This window comes from Thunnus thynnus, chromosome 7 (assembly GCF_963924715.1).
Source record: "Thunnus thynnus chromosome 7, fThuThy2.1, whole genome shotgun sequence".
In the NCBI taxonomy this organism is placed as follows: Eukaryota; Metazoa; Chordata; class Actinopteri; order Scombriformes; family Scombridae; genus Thunnus; species Thunnus thynnus.
Window position 1 is genome coordinate 14,186,037 of NC_089523.1, and position 24,093 is coordinate 14,210,129.

General features: G+C 38.2%; 1 protein-coding gene across 1 annotated transcript in view; it reads left to right on the plus strand.

The window, feature by feature from the left end:
* rasa2 (RAS p21 protein activator 2) overlaps nt 1-23,227 on the plus strand; it is a 31,072-nt gene extending 7,845 nt beyond the window's left edge. The window contains exons 3-24 of the mRNA XM_067594495.1: nt 480-583; nt 672-766; nt 3,291-3,367; nt 6,453-6,536; nt 7,474-7,546; nt 7,707-7,783; nt 8,342-8,443; nt 10,570-10,723; nt 11,077-11,225; nt 11,592-11,706; nt 12,117-12,191; nt 12,289-12,412; nt 13,996-14,102; nt 14,207-14,290; nt 14,596-14,673; nt 14,777-14,850; nt 16,014-16,120; nt 17,493-17,575; nt 17,868-18,076; nt 19,054-19,157; nt 19,553-19,733; nt 19,827-23,227. Of these exons, the coding sequence (XP_067450596.1) occupies nt 480-583; nt 672-766; nt 3,291-3,367; nt 6,453-6,536; nt 7,474-7,546; nt 7,707-7,783; nt 8,342-8,443; nt 10,570-10,723; nt 11,077-11,225; nt 11,592-11,706; nt 12,117-12,191; nt 12,289-12,412; nt 13,996-14,102; nt 14,207-14,290; nt 14,596-14,673; nt 14,777-14,850; nt 16,014-16,120; nt 17,493-17,575; nt 17,868-18,076; nt 19,054-19,157; nt 19,553-19,733; nt 19,827-19,857 (2,287 nt within the window). The 3' untranslated portion in view covers nt 19,858-23,227. The remainder of the gene's footprint in view (nt 1-479; nt 584-671; nt 767-3,290; nt 3,368-6,452; nt 6,537-7,473; nt 7,547-7,706; nt 7,784-8,341; nt 8,444-10,569; nt 10,724-11,076; nt 11,226-11,591; nt 11,707-12,116; nt 12,192-12,288; nt 12,413-13,995; nt 14,103-14,206; nt 14,291-14,595; nt 14,674-14,776; nt 14,851-16,013; nt 16,121-17,492; nt 17,576-17,867; nt 18,077-19,053; nt 19,158-19,552; nt 19,734-19,826) is intronic.
* The last annotated feature ends 866 nt before the right edge of the window (nt 23,228-24,093 follow it).

A 24,093-nucleotide genomic window follows, 5' to 3' on the forward strand; every position in this document is an offset into this window, starting at 1 on the left:
GCAGCAGATGTGAATGTGGTCCAAATCCCAGTATCTGAAAGTGGTGCAGACAGTCTTTCCAAAAGTCAAGCACCAACTTGTGTGATGATTTTGGAAGGAGAAGAAATGTCAATTAAAAACTGCAAGTGTGTAGAAGATGCCAGATTTTTTTTTTTTTTTTTTTACATTTACATAAAAACACCTGATCCTAGTTCTTAAAACAGGTTCATTTGGATTGGAAACTGTTATGAACTACACCAAAACAAGTCTTTAAAGTCGACTAACACTAATGCAGCCCATGTCAAGAATCAACTGTCAAGTTTCACAAATCATTGATTAATCCTATGTGTCATGGGTCAAATAAGGTAACCTGGGTTATAGCCACTAATCTGGTTAGTTTATCACACATTACACCACCTACTACACACATTCTCATACACTTCTTTTTTTTCCCCCAAAGCCAAAATCTTGTTGTTTAAACCTCTGCCTTTTGTTTACAGCCCATTCTATGGAGAGGACTTCTACTTTGAGATCCCACGTACATTTCAGTGTTTATCCTTCTATGTTTACGCCAAGAGCGTTTTCCAAAGGGACTTACCAGTTGGTAAGTCACAATAAGCACACTTACACAAGTATATTTTCCTGTCTCAATAGATGAGTTGTTGCATGAGTTGTTTGTTTTGTCTTTTCAGGCAAGGTGTCGATCCGGAAGGATGACCTGTGTAAATACAGTGGAAAGGAGCACTGGTTTAGCCTTCATCCAGTCGATCCTAACTCTGAAGTTCAGGTAATTTCTAAGGAAGAGGTTTTTAGTGATGAGTCACAAACACATTTGCCACTCAAGTTACAGTGTATCCCATCCTGATTATAATGTAAAAACTTTGGGTTTGTCTTCCACATGCTTTGAAGTTGGCACTGAAGTTCTTGATAGTGACAACCATTCACCTTTGGCTCGGCATGCATGCTTTGATAACGTGCAGCACCCCAACATAACAAGCAGGAAATTCACTCGCATGTAGTCTAAAATTTGCATACAGATAAGATCATTTCCATGTCAAAGTAAGGTTTAATAGTCTCTGCGCAGGCTGTCATGTTTTTACAGTTTGAAATGCAGAGACAGGCTCAACTCTGTTCATCGATTGGTTGCTGCTGCTGCTGCTGTCGGCCCACACTCAAAAACTATCTGAGCAGTCCGGTTGCAGGAGAATGAAAGGCAATGTGCAAGACTCATGTTTGAAATGTTTTTGGCAGAGTCGTATGTCATGACATGAAGGAGGTCAAATAATTCTGTGAGACTTGTTGACTTTTAAACAAGAATCGTATATATCTACAGGATTACAGTGTAACAGTTTGCACATTGTAAACACTTTGTAGTATGCATTGTGAAAAATTGCAAACCTGTCAAAGATGGGATTTCAACAGCAGGGGGCTTTGAAGCTTAGTACAGTGGAAAATGCTAGTACTACAAATAATATTTTCATATTTGTTCATTGATGTTATTCTTATGAAAGTCACTATTTATGCTGCTTTTAGAATTTGCATTTGACCAGAACCAGTATAGGATTAAAATCTCAGTGTTTCAAAAGTCTTGCTAAAATTTATGAAGTATTTGTCACCACTTCACTTCTACCTTTTGTTGTTATGACTGCGTAGAAGATGGTTACTTTGACTTTGCATACTGGCTAAATCCAGATAGTCATTATTTTATAATACCAGTATGTCGACCTGCTCAAAGCCCAAGAGGAAATATTCTGGTGAAGTCAATACTCTGTGGGATTAACAACTTGATAACTGATGCCATTGAATTCCCTGAATGAGTTTGTAACTTTTTTTTAATTTTTATTTTTGTACATCAATTGCACTTCTAAACTAGATTGTTTGCAGCTGGCTTACTTTAGCCCGTAAGCTTGCTGTCGCAGCAGTGACTAATGATTATGATATTACACTGTAGCTATAGTCCTGATTTATGAGATGTTTGTGCTCCAATGTCTGCCTTATGTGTTGAAACTGTTGTTTTTTTTTGCTTTTCATGTTATTGATAACATTTTTCAGGTCTGCTGTTCTACTTTCTATTACATATAGGACATGATGTATGTGGGTTGTTTTGTTTCAACTGTATCAGTCTTTGATCAGATGAGTTTTGTGGTCTGCTTGTGTTGGGTGAAACTACAGCACACTACCACTTGTGTGCTGCTGTAGCTAACGTGTTGACTCTAGCTGCCATTAGCCCACGCCAGACTATTCTGGGTATCTGCTGCTACACTGATTCACTCACAAGTAGACACTTTCAACTGCAAAGTTACATCAGTGAGAGATGGAGGTGTTATTGCAATGCCTCTTGGTTTGTAGTCAAACAGCGGCTGTGCATGTAACGTACCCCTGTGAGCTGTGTTAGCCCATATCCTAGTGAACCTGTTTTGTTGATGAAGACACTTACAATGGTAGAAATCATATGAGACAAACAACAAACAGCGTTGTGACCACATTGACTCATTACTCCAAACAGAGGGGATAGGTAGTTGTAATACGAGTGTTTAATTTGCTGCTGATATTGACTCATTTGGTTAGCATTATACAGGCTTAAAGGCCTATCTTGCATCAGAAAGAACTACTCGCCATCTCAGCCAAGTGCTGAATTGCAGAGACAGAGTGCAAGTGTGTGGGCGTTTTGTTTAGCTCCCTCTCTCTCTTGCTAGCTCTCTCTCTCTGTCTCTCTCTCTCTCCCTCTCTCTCTCTCTCTCTCTCTCTCTCTCTCTCTCTTTCTCTCTGACACTTCCGAAGGCGAGACCGGCAGCCTTCACCACATCCGACCCCGTAAAGATCCTTTTGAATGATTACAAAATTCACAGCTGCTGTGGCTCTTGTCACACATGGTACCTCCATTAACCTAAAACAGCTCGAGTAAGAACAGAGAATAACAAGAAGCTATTTCAAATATGAAAGTGAGAGAAAAATGGATGACTCCTTTTTTTTTTTTTTTTTTTTTTTTTTTTTTTAAATGCAATGAAAGTATTTGTGCATGTCTGTAGTGAATTGAAAAATGGGGTTAGTGGTTAGTTAGGCTGAATAATACATCCTACACTTCTATCATATTTTACCTTTTTAAGCTAATTACTGACTTGGTGAACTTGGAGTAAAGAAAGATAAATCTGTGTTCATTCACTGTCACTGACTTGAAAGCACACCTCACCTTACTGTAACCTGGGACTTTATGAGAAACTTTTGACTCAGACCTGATGTAAAACAGATATCGTGACATGAGTCATTTCAAAGTTTTCATTTGTCGCTCTCCTCTCCTTGTATTTTAACAGGGCAAGGTTCACCTGGAGATGAAACTGAATGAAGTGATTACAGAGAATGGCTCAGTAGGTCAACACTTACTAGTCCGGTGAGTATCTAGATCCTCTTGTCGCTAGTCAAGTGACATCTGATCCAGTTGGTTGTTGTATAATTTTGACAAGTTTGAAGTGAAATTGAAATCATGGTAGAAATGAAAAGTTGAGAACCACATGAGTCCCTCCTCTGGCCTACGATCGAATCCTGCTTCCTCTCTGTTCTCCATTAGTTGTCTTAATTGTGTTCCTGTTCTTTAAATTCAACTTCTTGTTTATTTACAACAATTTAAAAGCTTGTGCTAAAGTACTTCACACAAGAGGATCGGGTATCGGGTATGCATCTTATTTGTAAACTAAACAAACAAAGAAAATACAGGTGCAAACCAACTACAAAACTAGATTTGCCTGCAATAATATAATGAAAAGGATGAAGGCACAATTAAAGGGACAGAACAAGACCGCGTTTAAACCCTTGTTTGGCCTTAACTATAGTATCAAACATATGGATATGACAGACAGTCAGGAACATAGAAATAAGTGGACAATCATTCTAAACAACGCAGGAAATGGACGATTAGCCAGACTTCAGAGATTGTTATTTTAGATGTGTGGTTTGAGACACTGGGGGCAGACACAACACCCCCACTGTCCTGAGAGGTTAGGGAGTCTTTGGCCGCACTATTCCCAAAACAAACAGAATCTGTATTTTAGCTTTTTGTCGCAGGCAACAACAGCAACTTTAGCTTATTGACAGAGGAAACCTTCCCCTTGTCTTCTGAGCAACGGTGACTGCAGTATAGCTGCAACAATTAGACAGAAAATTAGATTGACAAAAAGGTAATCAGCAACTATTTTAATAATCAATACATCTTCAGTTTAAGCCCTCAAGCAAAAAATTGAAATAGTTGCAGCTTTTCCAATGTGGGGATTTACTCCTTTTCCTTGTCTTACAGTGTAGTAGATTAAATATCGTTGGGTTTTGGGGCCATTGGTCAGACAAAAAGGCTATTTCAAGACATCAGAAACTGTTATAATCTTTAGTGGCAGCCCCAGACTGCAGCAAATCAAATTATTTTAAGCTGTATACATTTTTTTCAGCAATTTCAGACATTATTTTGAAACATTTGAAGTTAAAATAGTACCAGAAAAAACTGTCAGAAAAAAAGTATTTGTTTAAAATGCAATATTTGTGCTTTGACTAATATGGTGTAAGATCTCTTTTTTAAATAGATGTACAGAGGTAATCATTGATAAGATCCTATCAGTCACCGATCTTTGCACTTAGTGGGTTGTTTTAAGGTTTGCATGTGTCACAACATAACTTTATCTGTTACCTTTACCTCCTAACTGGACATTTGAGTTAGAAATGTTGTCACAAGTGAAAACTGTCACCAGATAATAACCAGCGATGATGGTCTGCTCAGAAAAAAACCGCTCATTGTTGGATTTGGTTAGCATATAAAGAACACGTACAAGTGTGCATGTGCGCACCTCCTGTTGTTGCACCCCCCATTCATACTTGGAGAGCAGGGTTATGCAGAGGAAGTGATGGCATCTGAGCAGGAAGCCTGCGCTTCACACACTTGCAAGCTCTGTGGTTTTCTGCTGCCGTCATTCACTGTGTCACTCAGATTGTTTGCTTAAACTGTCACCTGCTCTCTGTTCAGCTCTCCTCGTGCTGTATGCGCACAGATGATGAACATCAGCCCGCGCAGACAGGGCAGCAAAGTCAGAATCACAGGTGTCAAGCTTATAATTTGCACACTTTCTATGTCTGCATGCCATCCTGTTGCAGCATGATTACACCAGAGACGATAGGAGCAGAGCGAGGTGGGGCTGAGTAAGAAAATAGATGCAAAGGAGACTATAGGGAATAATGTCATGACACCCAGGAAGATTATACACAAACATCCTGACATTCTCTCTGCATGTCTTCTCCCTCTGGCCTCACTTAGCGAAGAGCTGAATTCATTCTTATTCCCCGGTGACTCCTGCTTAGCAGCCACATCCTGTTTAGGGTGCCTACAGTGTCTGTTTGTTGTCACCTGAAACACCTGTGAAAAAAGCAGTGGTCCCTGTGTGACACGAGCCACACATGAGGGCAAAGCAGTACTTCTAAATGGCGACTGTAACACTACTTTATCAATGCATAGTGTGTTTTTTTTATGTTGTTGACAATCTGATGACTTTACGCTCAAGCTTCTTCACCATTGTTAAAATAATAGTGTTGTATTGGAGTATATCCACGAGACTGTTTTGGGTTAAAAGTAATTAATGTATTATATAAGTAGTATTTCCTTCACACATAATCGTGTGTGTTTGTGTGAGAATATGTGCGAAAGATAAAAAAAATTATGATGCAATGGAATTTGATTCTTATCTTTTTTTATTGGCTATTACTTGACTTTTTGACTTAATTTGTTTTTAAACTTTGTTTAAGCCGATGTCTACGCTTGTCAGTCACGCAGATTTCTTGTTCTGTGGTGCTCAACCGTCGAAGAGAATAGAAAAATAAAAAGAGAGAGATTTCTGAGACATCTTTCAGAGTGCGGAAGCTTTTTTGACTTTTTATCTGTTGTGGCACATGCATTATACCAGAGGAAACAACTAAACACATTGTTTTTCTGATTAAATGTCTTCTTTTAAAAAAAGACACAAATGTTAAACATTGGTGGTTGTTTATCCCCATTGTAGCAACTCCAAAATTACCAAATAAAAATAAAAAGTTTGATAAAAGTTTCCTGTTTTAAGTAACCTCCTTTTTTTTCACTCGGTGCAGTTATAAACTAGAACATAGAGGGTTAAAAACAAATGCTTTTCCACTGTTTGTTTGTTCAAAATCTGTTGAACAAACAAGAAATTATCTACCATTTATGCTCTGAAGGAAGCTAATCTCTCCCGATGTTTAGGTCACCTCATAATTGTTTGAAATGCTGAAAATTATGTTGCAAGATGATCAGCTGCACAGTATCATGTAGAGTGGAAGATGATCTGTAAATGAAATATATTTTAGACTAGTAGTGCAACTGAGACACTATTGATGTAAATTAACACAGAAATTAAGCGTAATTTTTTCTAAAATCGTGGTAATTGTAGTATTAATTGACGTCCTTGTGTATTTCCTCATGACACCTGTAGGATAATCGAGTGCCAGGGACTGCCTTTGATCAGTGGGCAGAACTGTGACCCCTATGCCACCGTGTCACTCGTTGGACCTGCCAGGTAACTCTGAATGCCACACACAGACATATAATAAAAGGAGCACTCTGTTCTTAACAACACACATATACTGTATATGGTTATATTATTCTATGCATGTTAGTGCATGTTAGTGTGCAAGTACAGAAGCAGCTCGTTTGCTAGGTTGATTTGACAGTTTGATATTAATGATACTAAATGGAGACTGCTGCCAATTTAAATGAAGAGATGATTCATGTTTTGTAATTAATTTTTTTTTTTACACTAAACGATAAAGACAAAAAGGGGAAAACATTAATCATAACATCATAAAGTGAAATAAAGCTCAACTAAATATGTTTGGCCTAAAATATGTATGTAGTGAATGTTAACTACATCACAACATTGTGTTATTCTGTGTGGCTTCTATGTCAATCAGTCAAGTCTCAAATCAAGAGCCCAGTTGTGTAGCTTTTCTTTTTGTTTCGTTTTTATTGTGATTTAAATGAATTTACACTGTAGGTCTTTCTGACTGTAAATGTCAACTCACCTTTTACCACAAACTGGGACCTTTGTACAACTAGTAAGACTAGATCTGAGGAGCTTCTATTACATACTGCAGGGTCATGAGTTCACCAAAGTAACCAGGGACCAGACCATGTGGTGCAGTACATATGAAAACAATGTTAAATCAATTCTGAGACTTACTGGAGGGCAGCTAAAACTAGTTTGATGTTGATCCATTTTACACCAGCTGTAGTTGATGAAGGGAACTGTGGCTAAGACAGGAATATAATTAATTGCACTTTATTGACTTTATTTTATAGCTGCTCCTCAGTGCAGAATTTTTAAAAATCACCATAATCTTAGTGCTAAGAACAAAAAACTGAATTTCAAAAGCAATGGAAATCATAAACTATCATGTAAATAGTCGTTTAAGGAACCTTTTCATGAAAAGAGTTTCTGTAACTTATCTCCTAAGGTCCGACCAAAAGAAAACAAAAGTAAAGAAGAAAACCAGCAACCCTCAGTTTGAAGAGACCTTCTTCTTTGAGGTAAATCCTGTACCTACACATTTTGCTGTCTAACCACATGATAGGCTCGCAAAAACACTGTGTATGTGTAAGCAAGTCTAATTATAAACCAGAGAAGCCTTTAGGCAATTCGCTGGAAAGTGTTGGAGATGCCTGAACTGGTTGACATGTCCATCCCCAGGTCACGCGGTCCAGCAGCTACTCTAAAAAGTCTCATTTCCAAGTGGAGGAGGAGGACATTGAAAAACTAGAGATCAAGTAAGTTATTTTTTTTTCCTTCTCATTTGTGTGTTTCTGTGACTCTTTCTGTCTCTCTCTCTTTCTCTCTCTCCTTCTCTCGTTCCCCCTCTATAGTCTTGACAGAAGAAAAATTATTTCTTAACAACTTGAGGACAAAAAAGTGAATTTGGATCTGGTGTGTTCTGACTACTGATAGAGAGCCTTGGTTTCTGGTTAAGGATATGTGGGGCTCCCATCACAGTGGACTCATAGCTCACTGGGTAAGGCTAGACAGATTCAAAGGTAAACACTCATGCATGGTTTTGAGGTTTGGATTTGAGGTGATGTCATTGCACGGGTATTTTATTGGCTTTAATGCACCAAACAGGTAAGCACCATAGAGAAGTGATTTTTTTTTTTTTTTTTAAAAACCCCTGTTTGCCATTTATTGGAATTGGTTGGTTACGTGTTTGTGCTGAACACACACAGCAACAAAAACTTTGTGTTACCTGATGTACATGTAGTTTGATTGTATTTTAACGCCATATGTTCGTACATAAAATACATGGTCTCAGTTTGCATCTTCTACCTTTGCAGAGTTGATTTGTGGAACAGTGAGAATCTGGCTCAGGATGTGTTTCTGGGGGAGACGCGGGTGCCTGTCAAGATCCTGAGAAATGACCATATCCACAAGGCCTGGTAAGCACTAGACATAAGAAAATGACTTCACATTTTAAAGGATAATGAAGGTTTTATACTTTCCAGTTTCTCTACTGTGTCTGTGCCTCTCAGTTACAAGCCTGTTGGTTCGTAATGAAGACTTTTAAAAACAGGTCACAAATATGTACCATCTCTTCCATACAACTCATAATTCAGTCACCTCGGCCACACTCTTTTCATGCAGCCACATGCAGTCGGATCCTTTCACACGCAGACCTATTGTTTTGCCTTAAAGGCTTTCATGCACTGCATTGGCTGTAAATGAATAGGCCCATTTTAGATTTTCAGGAAAGATAATAGGAGACTAAGACCTTTTTTAGTTCAAATGGGGCTAGTCTGTTTCTTTGGTAGAAGTTATTGGACTGTGAAACATGAGGGACAATGACGAAAATAAGTCCAGGACTTCACTGTTCTTTCACTGAATGAATGCTCTGATGTGTTTCGTTTCTTTTATAAATGTATTAGATTGCTGGCAATAAACAAAACCAAGCCAGACACTGTCATTGTGACGACATGGCTCGGTCACCTTCCTCTTAACTAGATCAAATCTTTACACTTAGGAGGTGCTTTGTCTTTCTGTCCAGGATTTCTTTCCTGTATATCTGTCGGGAAAACTTGTACTTCTAAGATTTTCGAACCTTTTAGACGGTGATTTGAAAATCTTCCTAGATTTCTCAGTGTTCTGTGGTTTTTCCACTGAATGTGTGTGTGTGTGTGTGTGTGTCTCCCAGCTTTGCGTCAGTGTAGGTGATATGGGATTATGCCAGATAGCAATCTGTTAGTACATGAGGGCTGTGAGTCGAGTGCGTGGGTGGCTTTTTGCATGGTGGCAGTACCTCATGTCCTATGTTTATGCTGGAAATAGTCCATGCTGCACACATGAAAATCAAGCTTCATAAAATCAGAGCAGGTGATCTGTTGACTTCTTGACAGAAGCGACTTTGTGTGCCACGATTACAGATCAAGCAGCTTAAAGACAAACCTTCAGTGCGTAGCTGCAGCTTTAGAAACACTGCAGTTCAACTCTGTGCTTAATCAGTTTGTCTTTAGCTCCACCTGTTGGCTTTTGGGAGGACGTGCATGCAGCAGAAATATGAGCAATGTTCTCTTAACTGTCTCTTAACATATGCTTTAAATTGAAGTGGAAGTTACTCATTCCACCAGAATTGTTAAACGACTGGAAAAAATAAGGAGCAGATGGCAAAGACAGTTGTCTGATTTATATAGTATATACAGGAAGGCATTAGCTTTGTTTAGTAGCACTTAGAAACCCCCTTTACGAGATGTTTGAGCTGCTTTCAGAGCAACAGTTGCTACAGTTACAAATCCTCTTTAAAAGATGTTTTACTGTATCTTTAATAGTCAGATATTTGGACACAGCTGATCTTCTAGGTATGTACTGTTTGGTTTTGGCTTTTTTTGTAAAAATCAAGTCATTATGCCTGTCGATTAAAACATGTAAAACATTGCTCTGTATGAGCCTCAAATGCATTTTTTTTCTCCCAAAAGCACAATTGTTCCAGTCAGAAGACCGTGCATACAAGCCACTGTGTTTCCATAAAGTCTGTAGCTTACATATTGCTGTCTATACTGCAGTATTGCTCGTGTTCATTGCCTCTATAAGGTGATTTTTTTTATTTTGTTTGCACATCCTTTCCTGTATTCACACCAGGTTCAGGATATCTGCCTCCTTTTCAGTCCAATGAAGTTTAGCAAGCTTTAATTCTCTCCATTTTTTTCTTCAGCTGTCTTTTTAGCTGGTAATAGTTGGTACAGTTGGTTTCTGTTGTGCTGAGCAGCTGGTTTCAGGTCAGCAGGAGCGACTGTCCCATCAGTCTCTGTTTCTTTAAAGCAGCAGCACACTTAAAGTTATTTGTTCATTATGTTATCTGTGTGTAATTTGATATACAGTATGTTGTGGTGTTTATTGCTCTAGTTGTGATTAGTGTTGATAGTGGTGCAGACAGCAGTAGTCCAGGGTCTTGGTCTCCCAGAATCACCATTTCTTAGCAGTTTGGTTAATCATGGTTTTGCACTGCATTGTGTTTTTTTTTCCTCCCGTCACAGCTCACTAACAAAAAGTCTGTCTTCCTGTGGTCTTAAAGGTATCTCCTCCAACCTAAAGGCAACGGCAGCAAGTCCAAGTCTGATGACTTAGGATCGTTGCGTTTGAAGCTGACCTACATAGAAGACACGGTGCTGCCATCTGCCTGCTACACACCACTCTGCAACCTGCTGCTCAAATCCCCAGATGTGAAGGTTGGGCAATTGCTAGAATTACAGTAAAACCTAAGACAGACAGAAATTTTTAAAAAAAGAATTTAAAAAAAATCACAGACTTGCAGAATCTGTGCCAACGTGCACCGACGCCATTGAGCACAATACTCTATAGATAATAATGTTAATGTAGCTTTTCTTTGTGTGAATCTAACACACCTCAGTCATATTCTTATAGAGAGTTTTTAGATATTATCATGGAATTCATTAGTTACACATTGTGTTATTTCTCCATTACTTCCTTCTCTCCTACTCTCCTCAGTACAGTCAATCTGTGTTATTTCCCCTTTTCACTCACTCACCTTCCGCACTCTCTTTTTTATCGCCACCATCAGCCCATCTCGGCGTCAGCAGCACACATCTTGGGGGACATCTGCAGAGAGCGATATGAGGCTGTTCTGCCCATGGTTCGACTGCTGCTCCACCACAATCGTTTTGTGCCTTTTGTCTCTGCTGTGGCGGCGCTAGAGCTGGACAACACTCAGTGAGTAATCCCACATGCCTACACTACAGATACAGAGCGGTGTGTAGGTAGACGAGTAAAAGTCGTTGCCAAATTGTTACTTCTCATAGCCTTGAAGTTAAGTTCCTTTTTTCTTTGTGTTATTTTTGTAGTTCCTGCCATCATTCCCATTGGCTATGATAACATAACCAAAGTCAAATTTAAACCAGAAGGCAATTACAAGCATTTACAAAGGAAATTTGAATAACATACTTCAATTTTTGTCCCCTTCAAAACTGAGTTGTTCTTTGAATGTTGTCATCTAATCTAAACCAGAACTACTTTGTCAAGAAATGTTCAGTAATACAGGGAAAATCAAATTAGTGAAATACTGCTGTGTCCGTACAGGGAGGCTAACACTATATTCCGTGGCAACTCACTGGCAACGCGCTGCATTGATGACATGATGAAGATTGTGGGAAAGAACTACCTGGCTGTTACCCTGAAGCCTGTAATAGATGAGGTATGAGCAACAAGGAAACACATATTCACATTTCCAGTATAGATGCCAGAATTAACATGAATCACTGAGGTTAATATGGAAAACTCCACTTGAATAGCTGACTGTCTTTGCAAACAAGCAGATATATTTTGAATTTCCTCCCAATAGCTTGTATGAATAGTAATTGTAATGTTTTAAGCAATAGCAAATCAAGCACATCTTTTTATTATTATATGTGTGACTTTATATTATTTGTTACATGACCTTTTTAAAAACTAATTTGAGTTCTTTGACATGTCAAGGACAAAAAAGCAATGATCTCGTGTTGTCCTTCAGATAAACCTAAAATACACACAAACATTGATTTCACATTAACAGATTACGTCTGGCTCTAATTGTTTGCTTTCTTGTGTTTTTTAATCTGTTTATAGATTTGTGAATCCAACAAAACATGTGAGATTGACCCCATTAAACTAAAGGAAGGGGACAATGTGGAGGTCAACAAGGTAAATGCTTACAGACTCTGATGGGCTTTTTTACCTTTTCAAGACATTGGTTTGTTTTCCTCTGTATCATATGTGCATGTTTGCGTTCCCTCTATAGGAGAATCTTCAGGTTTATGTGCAGAAAGTCTTCTCCTCCATCACCCAGTCCAGTGCCAGCTGTCCCCCACTAATGTGTGATGTCTTCAGGTCACTGAGACACTTGGCCTGCAAACGCTTCCCAGGTACGTGCTTGAGCTTGTATAAGAGGCTACTGTGGCATCTTTGTAGTTACTTGGTCACAGGAATTGCTTGTCAGACATCTAAAAGAAACCAGCCTTGCAAAAGATATGTGCATATTTTAATATGAGAAGATCAGGGGCCTGTATCATGAAGCAAGATTATTAGGTTTGCTATCTTTGGGCTTTACTCAGGTTTTCCGGTATCATAAAGCTGACTCACTTTTAATTGGGATAAATCACCATGGTAACTTATGATGAACCGCTAACCTGCTCCGGAGCAGGTCAACTTCAGAGTATCGGATCTCAACCTGTCAACACCCCGACCACTGACCAATCAGATCACTGGAAGTAAAGAGTCATCATTCCTACAGTATCCCCACATGGACAAAAGTCCTGAGTTTACAATAAAGGAGCATAATGTTGATTTTAGCTGCAATTTAATTGTTTAAGTTAATTTTCTCCCCGGAGTGACAGCTGACAGTGTGGATGACTTTACACTCTGATTCCATTACTGCAGCTCAGAATAACATGAGACTCCTGTGTGATGGTGACTGGAAATAAACACGAAAGATCGTCTTTTATTAGAAAAATAACCCACACAAATGCAACATTTCAGTCAGATAGACCTCATTAGTCATTAACTACTTTTCCACTCTTTGCTTCGGTAACAGAAAAAGTCTGGCATTACATTGAAGTTTTCTTATGTGACATATTCAGAATGGTTTCTTCATCATCCAACTAAATAGCAAAAAAAATACTCACTCTATACTTAACTCATATATAATAATATCTACATGTATTTTAATCCTTATTAGCCTACTTTTAATATATGGAAAATATTTCTAGTGTTTCTACATTTTCTTATTCTGTTGTATGATTACAGGCTCGTTATATTTCACTTTGTTGAAAATGACTTTTTTCTGTCCCTAAAACATTATTTTTCCGCAGATACTTGGTATCACAGTTTCATCTCATATCATATGAAGTACTTCATTCATGGTTCTGATGATGTCATTCGTAATTAACAACCCCGTTTCACATAAACGTGCTCGTAGCTGTATAGGAGTTGACTGAACGAGTTGATAACCAGCTTCGTGATACTGGTTATCCAGGACGGCCAGTGTTAGGGACGGAGTGCATAGTAAACTCGGCAGTCACACATTTCTCTGTTCTCTATTTCTCTATTTTGTGTCTTCGGGTTATGCTAGCCCATTGTTGCTAACTTTGCAGCTAACCCCCTTTACTTTTCCAGCATTTGGGGAAACAACAGACGTGACTTTTTAGCATTTATTAACTGACACACTGTAGTCTGTACTGTACATTTACTGCCAGACTGACAACTTACTACTGACCTTTTCCTCTGCCCCGCTCGCATCCACCGTCACTTACCTGCCTAACTTAAAAATAAGTTAGAGATAATTAAATATGATCTTACAGTAGCTTATTTCTCACTTCTCCATTTGTTTACAAGCAAGACACAATCATAATAAAATGATGATAGTTTAAAAGTCATCAAGATTTTATTGATCGATATAGCTTGTTTAGTAAAGCCAGAATCCGTTCTTACATGTTCTTTCTCTCCACAGCTGACCCTCATGTTCAGTACTCAGCTGTCAGCAGCTTTGTGTTCCTGCGGTTCTTTGCTGTCGCCGTTCTTTCTCCACACTCCTTCCAACTGCGTTCCCATCATCCTGTAAGTACATGACAGTGGCACCACAGCTGACCGTTCAATGAATACAAACTGAATTCACATATTTCTTAAACAATGTTGTCATTTTACATTTTCTTTTGTTCTAGGATCCTGAGATTTCCCGCACACTCACACTCATCTCAAAAACCATCCAGACACTCGGCAGCTGGGGTAGTTTGTCAAAAAAACTGGTAAGATGAACGGTAGTTATGTAGCAATGAGAAGTTCTGACTTTAGCCTGTTAAAGCAAAGAAGGAAAGACGGGTGCATCACTCTTTCAGTTCAATCATGATTCCTTAATGAAGGCATTTGTGCGACATTAAGAAGACTTTATTCTGGCCTGAGAACACTGAACAGTGTTAGATGTACTGTAGTATATGTGCAACTGTCATAAAACATTGAGTGCCACTCTTTGTTAATCAAAAATACAATAAAATGCAGCCTTTTTTTAATCAGTCACATGTTGATTTAAAGTCTTTATTTTCTCTCCGTTCAGTCTAGTTTCAAAGAAACCTACATGTATGACTTCTTCAAATCATTCCAAGAAGATAAGTGTATTGAAAAAGTTAAACAGGTATTTTTTTTTTATTGTTCTCAAACATTTATAGAATGTTATTTGTTTTTTCTCATTTCTAATTGTTAGCTCTGGTATTCTTGTTTGTCTACTCTGTTTCCAGTTTCTTGATGAGATATCTTCTAACGTCTCCAAAGGGTCCAGCGGGTTGGAGGACGCTGTGGTTCTCAAGGAGGGGTGAGTGTTCATTATGAACCCTGCCAGAATCCGTAGGAAAGGAGATATAAGATTAAGAGTAATGTTTTTTTGTGTGGAGCTACGCTCGGGGCGGCCTTTGATACTCTCAGGACTCCTCCCATCACACTGAACTTCAACCCACACTCAGAACAAAAAATGAAACGCAACATCAGTGGAGTGTATTTAGCCAGAAATACCATTCTTCATAATAAAAGAGTGATGCAGGCATAGTGCTGCTGCTTTTCCATGCAACAGAAACAGCACAGTTAAAGTGATGCTGATTTTGGTGAGATGTTGGGAGTTTTCATATTTCCAAACTGTCGTAAGCTTCATTCACCTCTTCGTCAAATCAGCTCCTTGTGGCTGCTTCTTCTTTTGTCACTCTTCCCTACAAAATTGAAGCAATGTTTTAGGAAAATGTGCTTATCTGTATGTCGACCTTCTGCAATTATTGCTCCAGTGAGTTGCAGTCGCTGACAGTGCTGACCAACGCTACAGGAAGCTTTAAAATGAAATCGTTACAATGTTTGCTCAATAGGAAGCTTTACTTAGGAAGCAGCGACTGAAGTGTTATGTTTTCATTTACAGACATTTCACCAGTAAAACTACAGCTTCATCCACAGAAGAGTTTGTTACTTGTAGTATTGTTTGTGAATATTTGGGAAATACTGGATTGGGCCCATTTTTCTCTCTTCAGAAGAAGACATTCATTGTTGCATAATATGAAAAACAACTTATGCAGCCTGGACAGTTGCCTTGAGCTTTATTATCCATCAGAGTGAAGATGAAGCGTTGAAGTACTGCAGCAGTGATTTAGTATTTCACTTTTGTTTTGGCGACTTTGGACACACACACAAAGAAAAGAGTGGCCAGACTTTTAGTCCTTGTGTGATCTTAAAAAATCCCATAACACACGTTCAATTCAGACATGGATCGACAATAAAAGAATCAAGTTAAATCTTGCACCAGACTATAAAAATGACCATAAAGGTGTAATAAACGGTTCCAGATCAATTTTGTTCCAGTGTAATAAATTGTCAAGCTGGACAGTTTCAGTGAAACAAACGCTTAAAATAATTAAATGTAACTGAAACTGTTTATTTGCTTACCTCCAGTAAAACGTGTCAGTTTTGAATCCTCTTGTTGGTGTTTCGCTGTGATAGGGAAGTACAGAAACGTGGCCAGGGGAGAAAACGCCTCGGCAAGAAAAACTTTAAGAAGAGATGGCTGCGAGTGACCAACAGAGAGCTCTCCTACCACAAACATAAAGGTGAGACCACCCTCTATCATCTTACACCAAATATATTTTTCATCCAGAACTTGTAGTATAATATAGTCTGCTGCATGCATGTCTGTCTGTCACAGTGTCGTTCTTGATAAAAACCAGCAGATGGCGCCAAAATACGGCCTTTCCCAGTTTTATTCATAGCAGGTTTAACTGAATCTCTTGTTTATTAAAGTAAGAGAAATTGACAATATTAAACTTTTCTATTCTTTATTTTACTATTATTTTATTTCAATCACTTATAGATGAAATAAATTTGTGAGTATTCCATCAATATGTACATATATATGCGTCTCTATGGGAATTAAATTGTTTTTTTAAAATTTTGTCTGTGTTAAATTGCCGGAAAGGAAACTATATTATCCTACCTGTAGATATATGTGTAACATCAAAAGCAGATAATAGAATTCCTTCTCTGCCTGCACATGTGACTTAATAGATTTATGGGCTGTTCAGGCACAGAAATAGAATGAAGTAGGGTCACAAGACGGTTAAGTATGTGTTAAACTTGCCTTAACTGATGGGTTGTTAATTATGTGGGATGATGAGTTTTTATCGCATTTTAAAGGGGAGGGGAACAGAGTGAATGCTATCTTCTCAACAGATTTAAAGAAATGGTCGAGGATTGAGAGGTTGAGGCTGTAGCGTAGCGTGTCGGGAATGAAAAGATGTAGTGATAAATTAGAGTAATTGTTTTTGTCCTGGAGAGATTTAAGTCACTATCGAAAATTGACTTCTCCATCAAAGTTGGGTTGAATTGTTTTTGCAAGGTTAGAGCAGCAACTGTAATTAAACTCAAATGCAAACAATATGTTTAATTTACAAAAACCTACTAATCATGAATTACAGATTATGGATCCATAGTCTCAGTTTGTTGTCAGCCACCTCTGATACTAGACCCTTCACATGAGTGGAGCTGCAATGTGCATATTGTCTAATCTGTAGAAATGTTGATTGTGTCATATCTGCTGTCTTGGATGGCAACAAATGTAACTTTTGTGTGTATTTTGACATTTGTGCACACTGCTGTGAGTGAAGTAAGATGCAGTGCTTTCTTTGGGTTGCTTAACATCCCATTTTACCTGAGATAACACACCAAATCTGTCAATGTGTGGCACATTACCAGCCTTAGCATATGTCATGGGAGGCAATTTGAAAATGTAGATCACAACAGAGAAAAAGTGCTATTATTTCAAGACAAATGTTCACCTACACCCTCTTCTTAAATAATCTAATTTTACAAGATCTCATTGTTTTAACATAAACAAAAAGCCTAAAATATAGGTTGCTAAAACTCCAGACTGTCACTTTGTATTAGTCTTGACACAAACTTAACAGAATGATTTCTTCTTTTTAGGAAAAGAGGCCCTCTGCGTCATCAATGTCAAAAATATCCAGGCAGTGGAGAAACTGGATGAAAGTGCCTTTAACCGCAAAAATGTAAGCCTTAGACATATAGTCATCACTCCTGAAAGTGTGGCCCCCTTGTAACGGAAACTTAAATCCCACCACCAGTTCCTCAATCTAAGATAAACAAATGATGAAATATTGTATTCATTGTCTCTGGAGCATTTGTTGACAGTGTGTTAGATGAATGTGAGTCTTAATTTTGACATCAGCATTTTTAAGGCATGAAGAAGCAAAATTTCCTGGAGATCATCTTGAAAAACAAAATTAAGCTCAGGTTATTGAATGTAAACACATCTAAGAACTGCTGGTTCTGTCATGTCAGATGTTTCAGGTGATCCACTCTGAGAAACCACTGTACGTGCAAGCAGGAAACTGTGTAGAAGCCAGCGAGTGGTTGGAGGTCCTGAGCCAGGTCAGTCGCTGTAACGAGGGACGTCTCGCTACTTTCCACCCATCCAATTACACCAGCGGAGCCTGGCAGTGCTGCAAAAGCCAGAGTAACAACGCACCAGGCTGTAAGCCCTGCACAACGTGAGTCTTTCCCCTCATCGTCATCATCACCACCAACAAGACAAGAAATACACGATCTATTAAATATTCTCGCTGCTGTTTTGTGGGACATATGTTGCCGATCCCAATAAACACTTCATAAAGTTGCTCACCGCTGTTTTGAAAGTGTGCCACTGGTGGTAAATTCAGCTGAAAACAGTGATGTTGTTTAGAGAGAGCCGACCCCAGAACACACAAGAAGGAAACTGTGTGAAACGACAAATACACAACAGCTCATAACACAAAACCTAGGTGGGCTGTTTTATGTCCGCCGCACAACGCTCTTCATGTTGCCATAAACTTTAGGCACTAAACGTATCTTCATGTGATAATTGTTTGAGTGCAATTACGAACTAAGGCAGAAAAATAATAGAAAATGCCCTGCAGACCCTCACTACACTGGAGAGAGGTGTTTCTGATGTTTTCAGTCTTCATTTTCACCTCTGCATGTCTTGTTTTTAAGGAAATAACAAAAAAATTTAGTTTTGAATGAAGTTTTCCAAGTTTAGTTCCCATGACTGTTTAATCAAAATGTACTGTATGTTAGCAAATTCTTTTTCTCGTAATAAAAAAGCTGATTTATTTTAGTTTAACGCAACCTTTATTATTTATGTAGCTGTTTGATCGCCACTAAATATTCTACAAAATCACAAATCTGTACAGAAACTTGCGTTATGTCTTATATCTGCAGGTTAGAGGATGCTAAGAAACTGTCAGTTGCACCTGAATCACATGTTATGATCTCCAAACTGCCATGTCTCTTTCATTAAGCTGTTCAGCTCTATTTTTTTTTAATCATTATGTGTATTTTCTTATATTTTTTAACACACAGAGTTCATAGAAAAGCTCAGTTGGATTTGTGTTTTCATTTTACAGATGGAAATATTATCCTCCTCTCTCTGCTACTCACTCCTACCAAACACATTTTATACATTTTGTTTTGTTCTCTCCTGTTTCAGCACCATGCTGGCCAACCTGCAGCTGGACATAGACTGCGATCGGGAAACTGAGAGAATATTCTCCCTCCTCTCTTCAAACGATACCAAGCTCCAGAACATGGAGGGTCAGTGTCTCCTCATGAAATGTTGGGTCTGTTTATTAGAAGGAGAGATTTATTGATTACACTTGTTGTCAAATGTCACAAAAACTGGCCCAAACCACTTGTGGCTTCCTGGAGCATTACATCATTATTAGAGGTCATAACCTCTATAATGATTCATACAGAGATGTTTCAACTTATCTAAGTCCAAATTGTGAAATAGACATGAAGTGTTGTTTTGGCTTTAATCCACCATGAGGGATTAGAATTTAAACAATGACTGTGAGGTTGAAATGCTGACTTTCAGTTTTGATTTTAAGATTTTGATTTGATGTAGGTCTCTTAGCTCTTAGAGTAGTAGTCACATGACCTCAATCATAAAGACTCAAACTGTCTACTGATGTGTGTCCGCTCCTTAGATGCATGTGCCAGTATGGCAGTGTACCAGGGCCCTCAGCGAGAGCAGGAGGAGTACTCCAAGTTCACCATTCAGGAACCCAAAGAGACCTTTCAGACACTCAAACAGCTCCGAAACATCATGGAGGAGCTTCAGAGGCAGCACAACATCAGGAGCGACACCGCAGCGCAGTACGGCAGCCTGTAAGTGTGGATTGTTAGACTTCACCCACACACAGCTGCGCCTCCGCACAGAAAGAAAAACTCACTCATCTTTTGTTATTGTTTCTGTTTCAGGGACAACCCCATCGTGGGGAAAACCTCCTAACCAGGGCAAGCAGGTGTGGCCTGAGACAGCCATGCCAGCAGGTGGCAGTACACCACAAAGAGCACCACAGTGACACACCGATGGGCGTCCCGAAGGAGCCCCGGAAGTTGTTCCAGCAAAGGACGCCCACCGTGTGTCCAGGAGAAGTACGAGCGATACACCCTGACCTCCAGACATCATGAGTCCACTACAGCAGTGACAGCCTAAGAACAGGAAGTCCAACGAACTCGGTCCTCGAAACGAGCGACCCCTTAGGCGTTGTCGCCACCTCCTCCCCTCCTCTGCCTTTAGGTACCTTCTAAAGAGACTCTTTCCTTGTCTTAATTCATGTCCTCTTTTACAGCTGTGTGAAAAAGGCATCATTAGATGGTGTGTGAATAGGCTGCTAATTTTTTTTATTCACCCAGTTTTATATCGACAGCTGTGATGATGCTCTCACAATCTTTTTTTTTTTTAAGGATTTGCTCTGACATCTGTCCTAAGAGTTGAATGATAATCATCATCTTTCTGGAGGACTGTCCTCCATTTGTGCCCGTGTACACTATATACACTCTTTCTCTACTCTCGTAGTGTCCTTCCTCTTCTGAACAAATGTATATATTTTCAGAGTTAAGTAGAAAAAAAAACCGACCTGCCTTACTTTGATGGATGTGTCTTTCACATTAAATGCTGAGGGAATAATGCAGAAGCACTTTAAATATTTGGAGCACTCCAAATGAAAGAAATGATTAGATACTTGGTATCAGCTTCCCCATTTTTGATCAGTTACATGATCTCCAGTACGTTTATGTTTCATTCCTGTACAATAACATTTATATAGCCTGTAGATTTTAAGATATTTTTCTTGACCAAAGACAATTTCATAGGTTTGACTTGAAAAAAAGAATTAATGTATTTTGAATACAAATCTTTTAAAAATGGAGACAAATTATATATATGTATGTATATGTGTATATATACATATATACATATACATACACATATATATATATATATATATATATAATAAAAATAAATAATGGTTGGTTCATGTGTACGGTTTTTGCTAATATATCCTTTACTTTTTAGTGACTTAAGGCAAGCAGACTGCATGCGTTTTAGTTTTGAATCCTGATAGCACATGTTTGTGGTGTAGAGTTGTGTTTCCCTGTGATTGTGAATCGTATCGGTACGGTATACATCAGGTCTGTGCTGTCACGTTGAGAGCAGAAGTGTTGCAACATATCTGTAGTGGCTTATGTTAGAAAAGATACAGAAAATGCAGAGAGTAGTCAGTCAGAATGATAAATTAACACCCCGTCACCCCTAAAATTAGTCCCGACAATCGCAGCAACCAACAAACACATTGTCATTTTTTCCTTTTTTAAAAAAATAATAATTTAATGAGCAGCACTTCACAGCTTCAGCTGTTGTTCTTTATGGTTTTAGAGAATTTGTTTGAAATGTGGCTCTCTGTGGAAAAGAGTTAAATATCGTTAACTGTTCCCCGGCTGTTAGGCGATGCACTCCACTGCCAGAACAGTCAAGCGCTTCAAAAGTCTGTGTAGTATAAAAGTTAAAAGATGTGTTCATTTGATGGCATTATCACCCTGTTGATGACTCTATTAGTGTTTAGTCATAAATTAATTACAAATGCATATCACAAATTGTCAGAGCCCAATGTGATGTCATAAAATTTCCTATTTTTAAGAGAAAGAAAGTGAAAAGTATTCAATTTATAATGATATGAAACTAAACAAGCAACCAAATTCTTAAAACACTTACATGATAATATTCGACACATCGATTAATCAACAAATCATTTTTGTGCTGGACAGAACTAATGAACAATTTTTTATTAAATCCTGTTTTTGTTGGATTTTTTTGCCACTTTTTTCCCCTTTAATGATTTTCGTCATCTGCCCATCTGAACAATGAAGTGTTGAAAAGATACAAAAGAAACTTGAATTTATATTCGCAACAAAAGTTGAACATTGAATGCTGATAATACAGGGTGAACCGTGTATTTTTTATTTTTTTTTGCTCGTGGAAATAACTTGTTTTGTCTTTGGTCCGTCATATATTTCTAACATGCATGTCTTGTATATTTAACAATATATTTTTCTAGGAAAATGTTTTTGTATCTTTTTTTGTTTGTTTGTTTGTTTTAAACACTGATTTTAATGTGTTGCTATACTGGTACGATACCTTGTTCTTGTCTTCAGAGCTTCTTCAAGGCTGGCCGCTTTTGTCCCCGAGCGATACCTTCACTGACCATACGTGGTTGTAGTTGCTGCCAAACCTCCACTTGTTGATAGCTAATGCAGTGTTACTGAAGTGAATGTTGTCTGTAAATTTCCACCGATCCGCAGCTGGCACTGATTCTGTTCACATGCAGGCTGTAAGTGAATGAACTGCCTGATCGGAGCCTAAAGAAAACTGTAAAGTGATTGATATTTTTTTTTTTTTTTTTTTTTTTAAAGATTGATCATTGGATGAACTCTGTCTGTGTGAAAGTTTTCGGTTGAATTGGGTTCAACTAGATTACTCTGGACCAAATTTCAACATTAATCTGAATCTAAACTATTTATAAAATTATTATTATTATCATTATTATTATTATTATTATTATTATTGTTATTATTATTATTATTATTATTATAAAAAATAAGCTTGCATGTCAACTTCATTGCTAGTTTTAAAAAGGGCCAGTACTCTCTCTGGTAGCGTGCTCATTTGTGTATGAAGATGTTTTGGGCTTTAATTTTCATTCACTTGGTCACTAATTAAAAATGTTATCTGCTTTTTGATAAGGGAAGTTCTTTATTTGTTTTTTTGTTTGTTTGTTTTTGGGTTTTTTTGTCCATGTTGGCACATTTTCCTCCGATAAGACCAGTCCTTGTTAGGATGTGGATGAGATGCACAAGGACACGCTGGTAGTAGTTGAAGAGCATAAAGACAGTCACACGTTGGACTGAGGCCAAATTCATATCATTAATGTTACCAAACTGAGGAGAAGAGTGCAAGAACAAAAATTGATTTTAAGGTCTGTTCCCGTGGTTTCCTTAAATTTCTTTTTAAATATGGGCATAAAATAATTTATAAAAAAAACAGTCTTTTCTCCCTGCCATTGTCATGTTCAACTTACATCTGCTCTGTAAGTCAATTTGAAGACTTTACAAGGTTGTTTTTTTTCTGAAATTTAAAAGCTTTTGTCCAGTGTACAGTCAGTAGTTGCAGAAAGCAGAGGGCATCTTCACATCTCCAACTCATCTCTTCTGAATGTCTCCATAAAGTCTGTTCTTTTTATACGCAAATGTTATATTTTCCATACATGGTCTTTTTTTTTTGTGTCCATTTGAAACAATTTACAATAAACACTTTGCCAATGCTTCTCCTGTTTGTGTAATATTTTGACTTTCAAACAAAGAGAGACATTTCAAGAGCTGAAATAGAAGCTGGTGGGACTGCAGTGGTCGTAACCTGCTGTGGTTTGTTGGTTTTATGTGGGAGGTTTTATGAAGAGCTCGAGGATTTAGTGTGACGGATTCAATGCTGCAGCAAAACAATGTCAAATCTGTGCCGCAGGATGCTGGATTATCTCTGAGTGATGAATTATAACTGATCACAAAGTTATTCAAGTTTGTCTGAATTAAAAGCCACTTTTATCCTCTATAACACTTTGTAATGAAGAGCAAAGCATTAATAGAAAGAAAGGTCAGGTTATTGATTTTAGACACATCACAGAGAGCACCACCTTTTTTCTTCAATAATCACGCTTAAATAAAATGAATTGTGGTCAGTCTACAGTCGTTTATAAACCTTTTATTTTGCTCCAGGGTCATTAACCCCTTTCTTGAAAACAGCCCTGACTCATCTAACATGCCATAAACAGATTCAGAGCTACAGTGACCTGGGTTGAAGAATATGTGTACGTAAATGATGTAGAAATGACCCACTGAGACCTTTTCATCAGCCCGGCCGCTTTAAAATAAGCCTGCTGTTCTTCAAAGCAAACAGATGTGCGTACATACACGTATTACATGATATGTAGGAATGTTAGTAACGTTATGGAGGTGGATTTGAAAATCACTAACCAGCTGTAAAAATATTGGCCCATGATCTTGCAACTCTTTAAAGTCCCCCTCCAGTCAAGAAATGTGTTTTCCTTCTTGTTCCTTCAGTTGGATGTTTGAGCTTCACTGTGCTGAATGATGTATGTGCAGAGTTTGACGCTAGAAGGCTGTTTTCACTTTC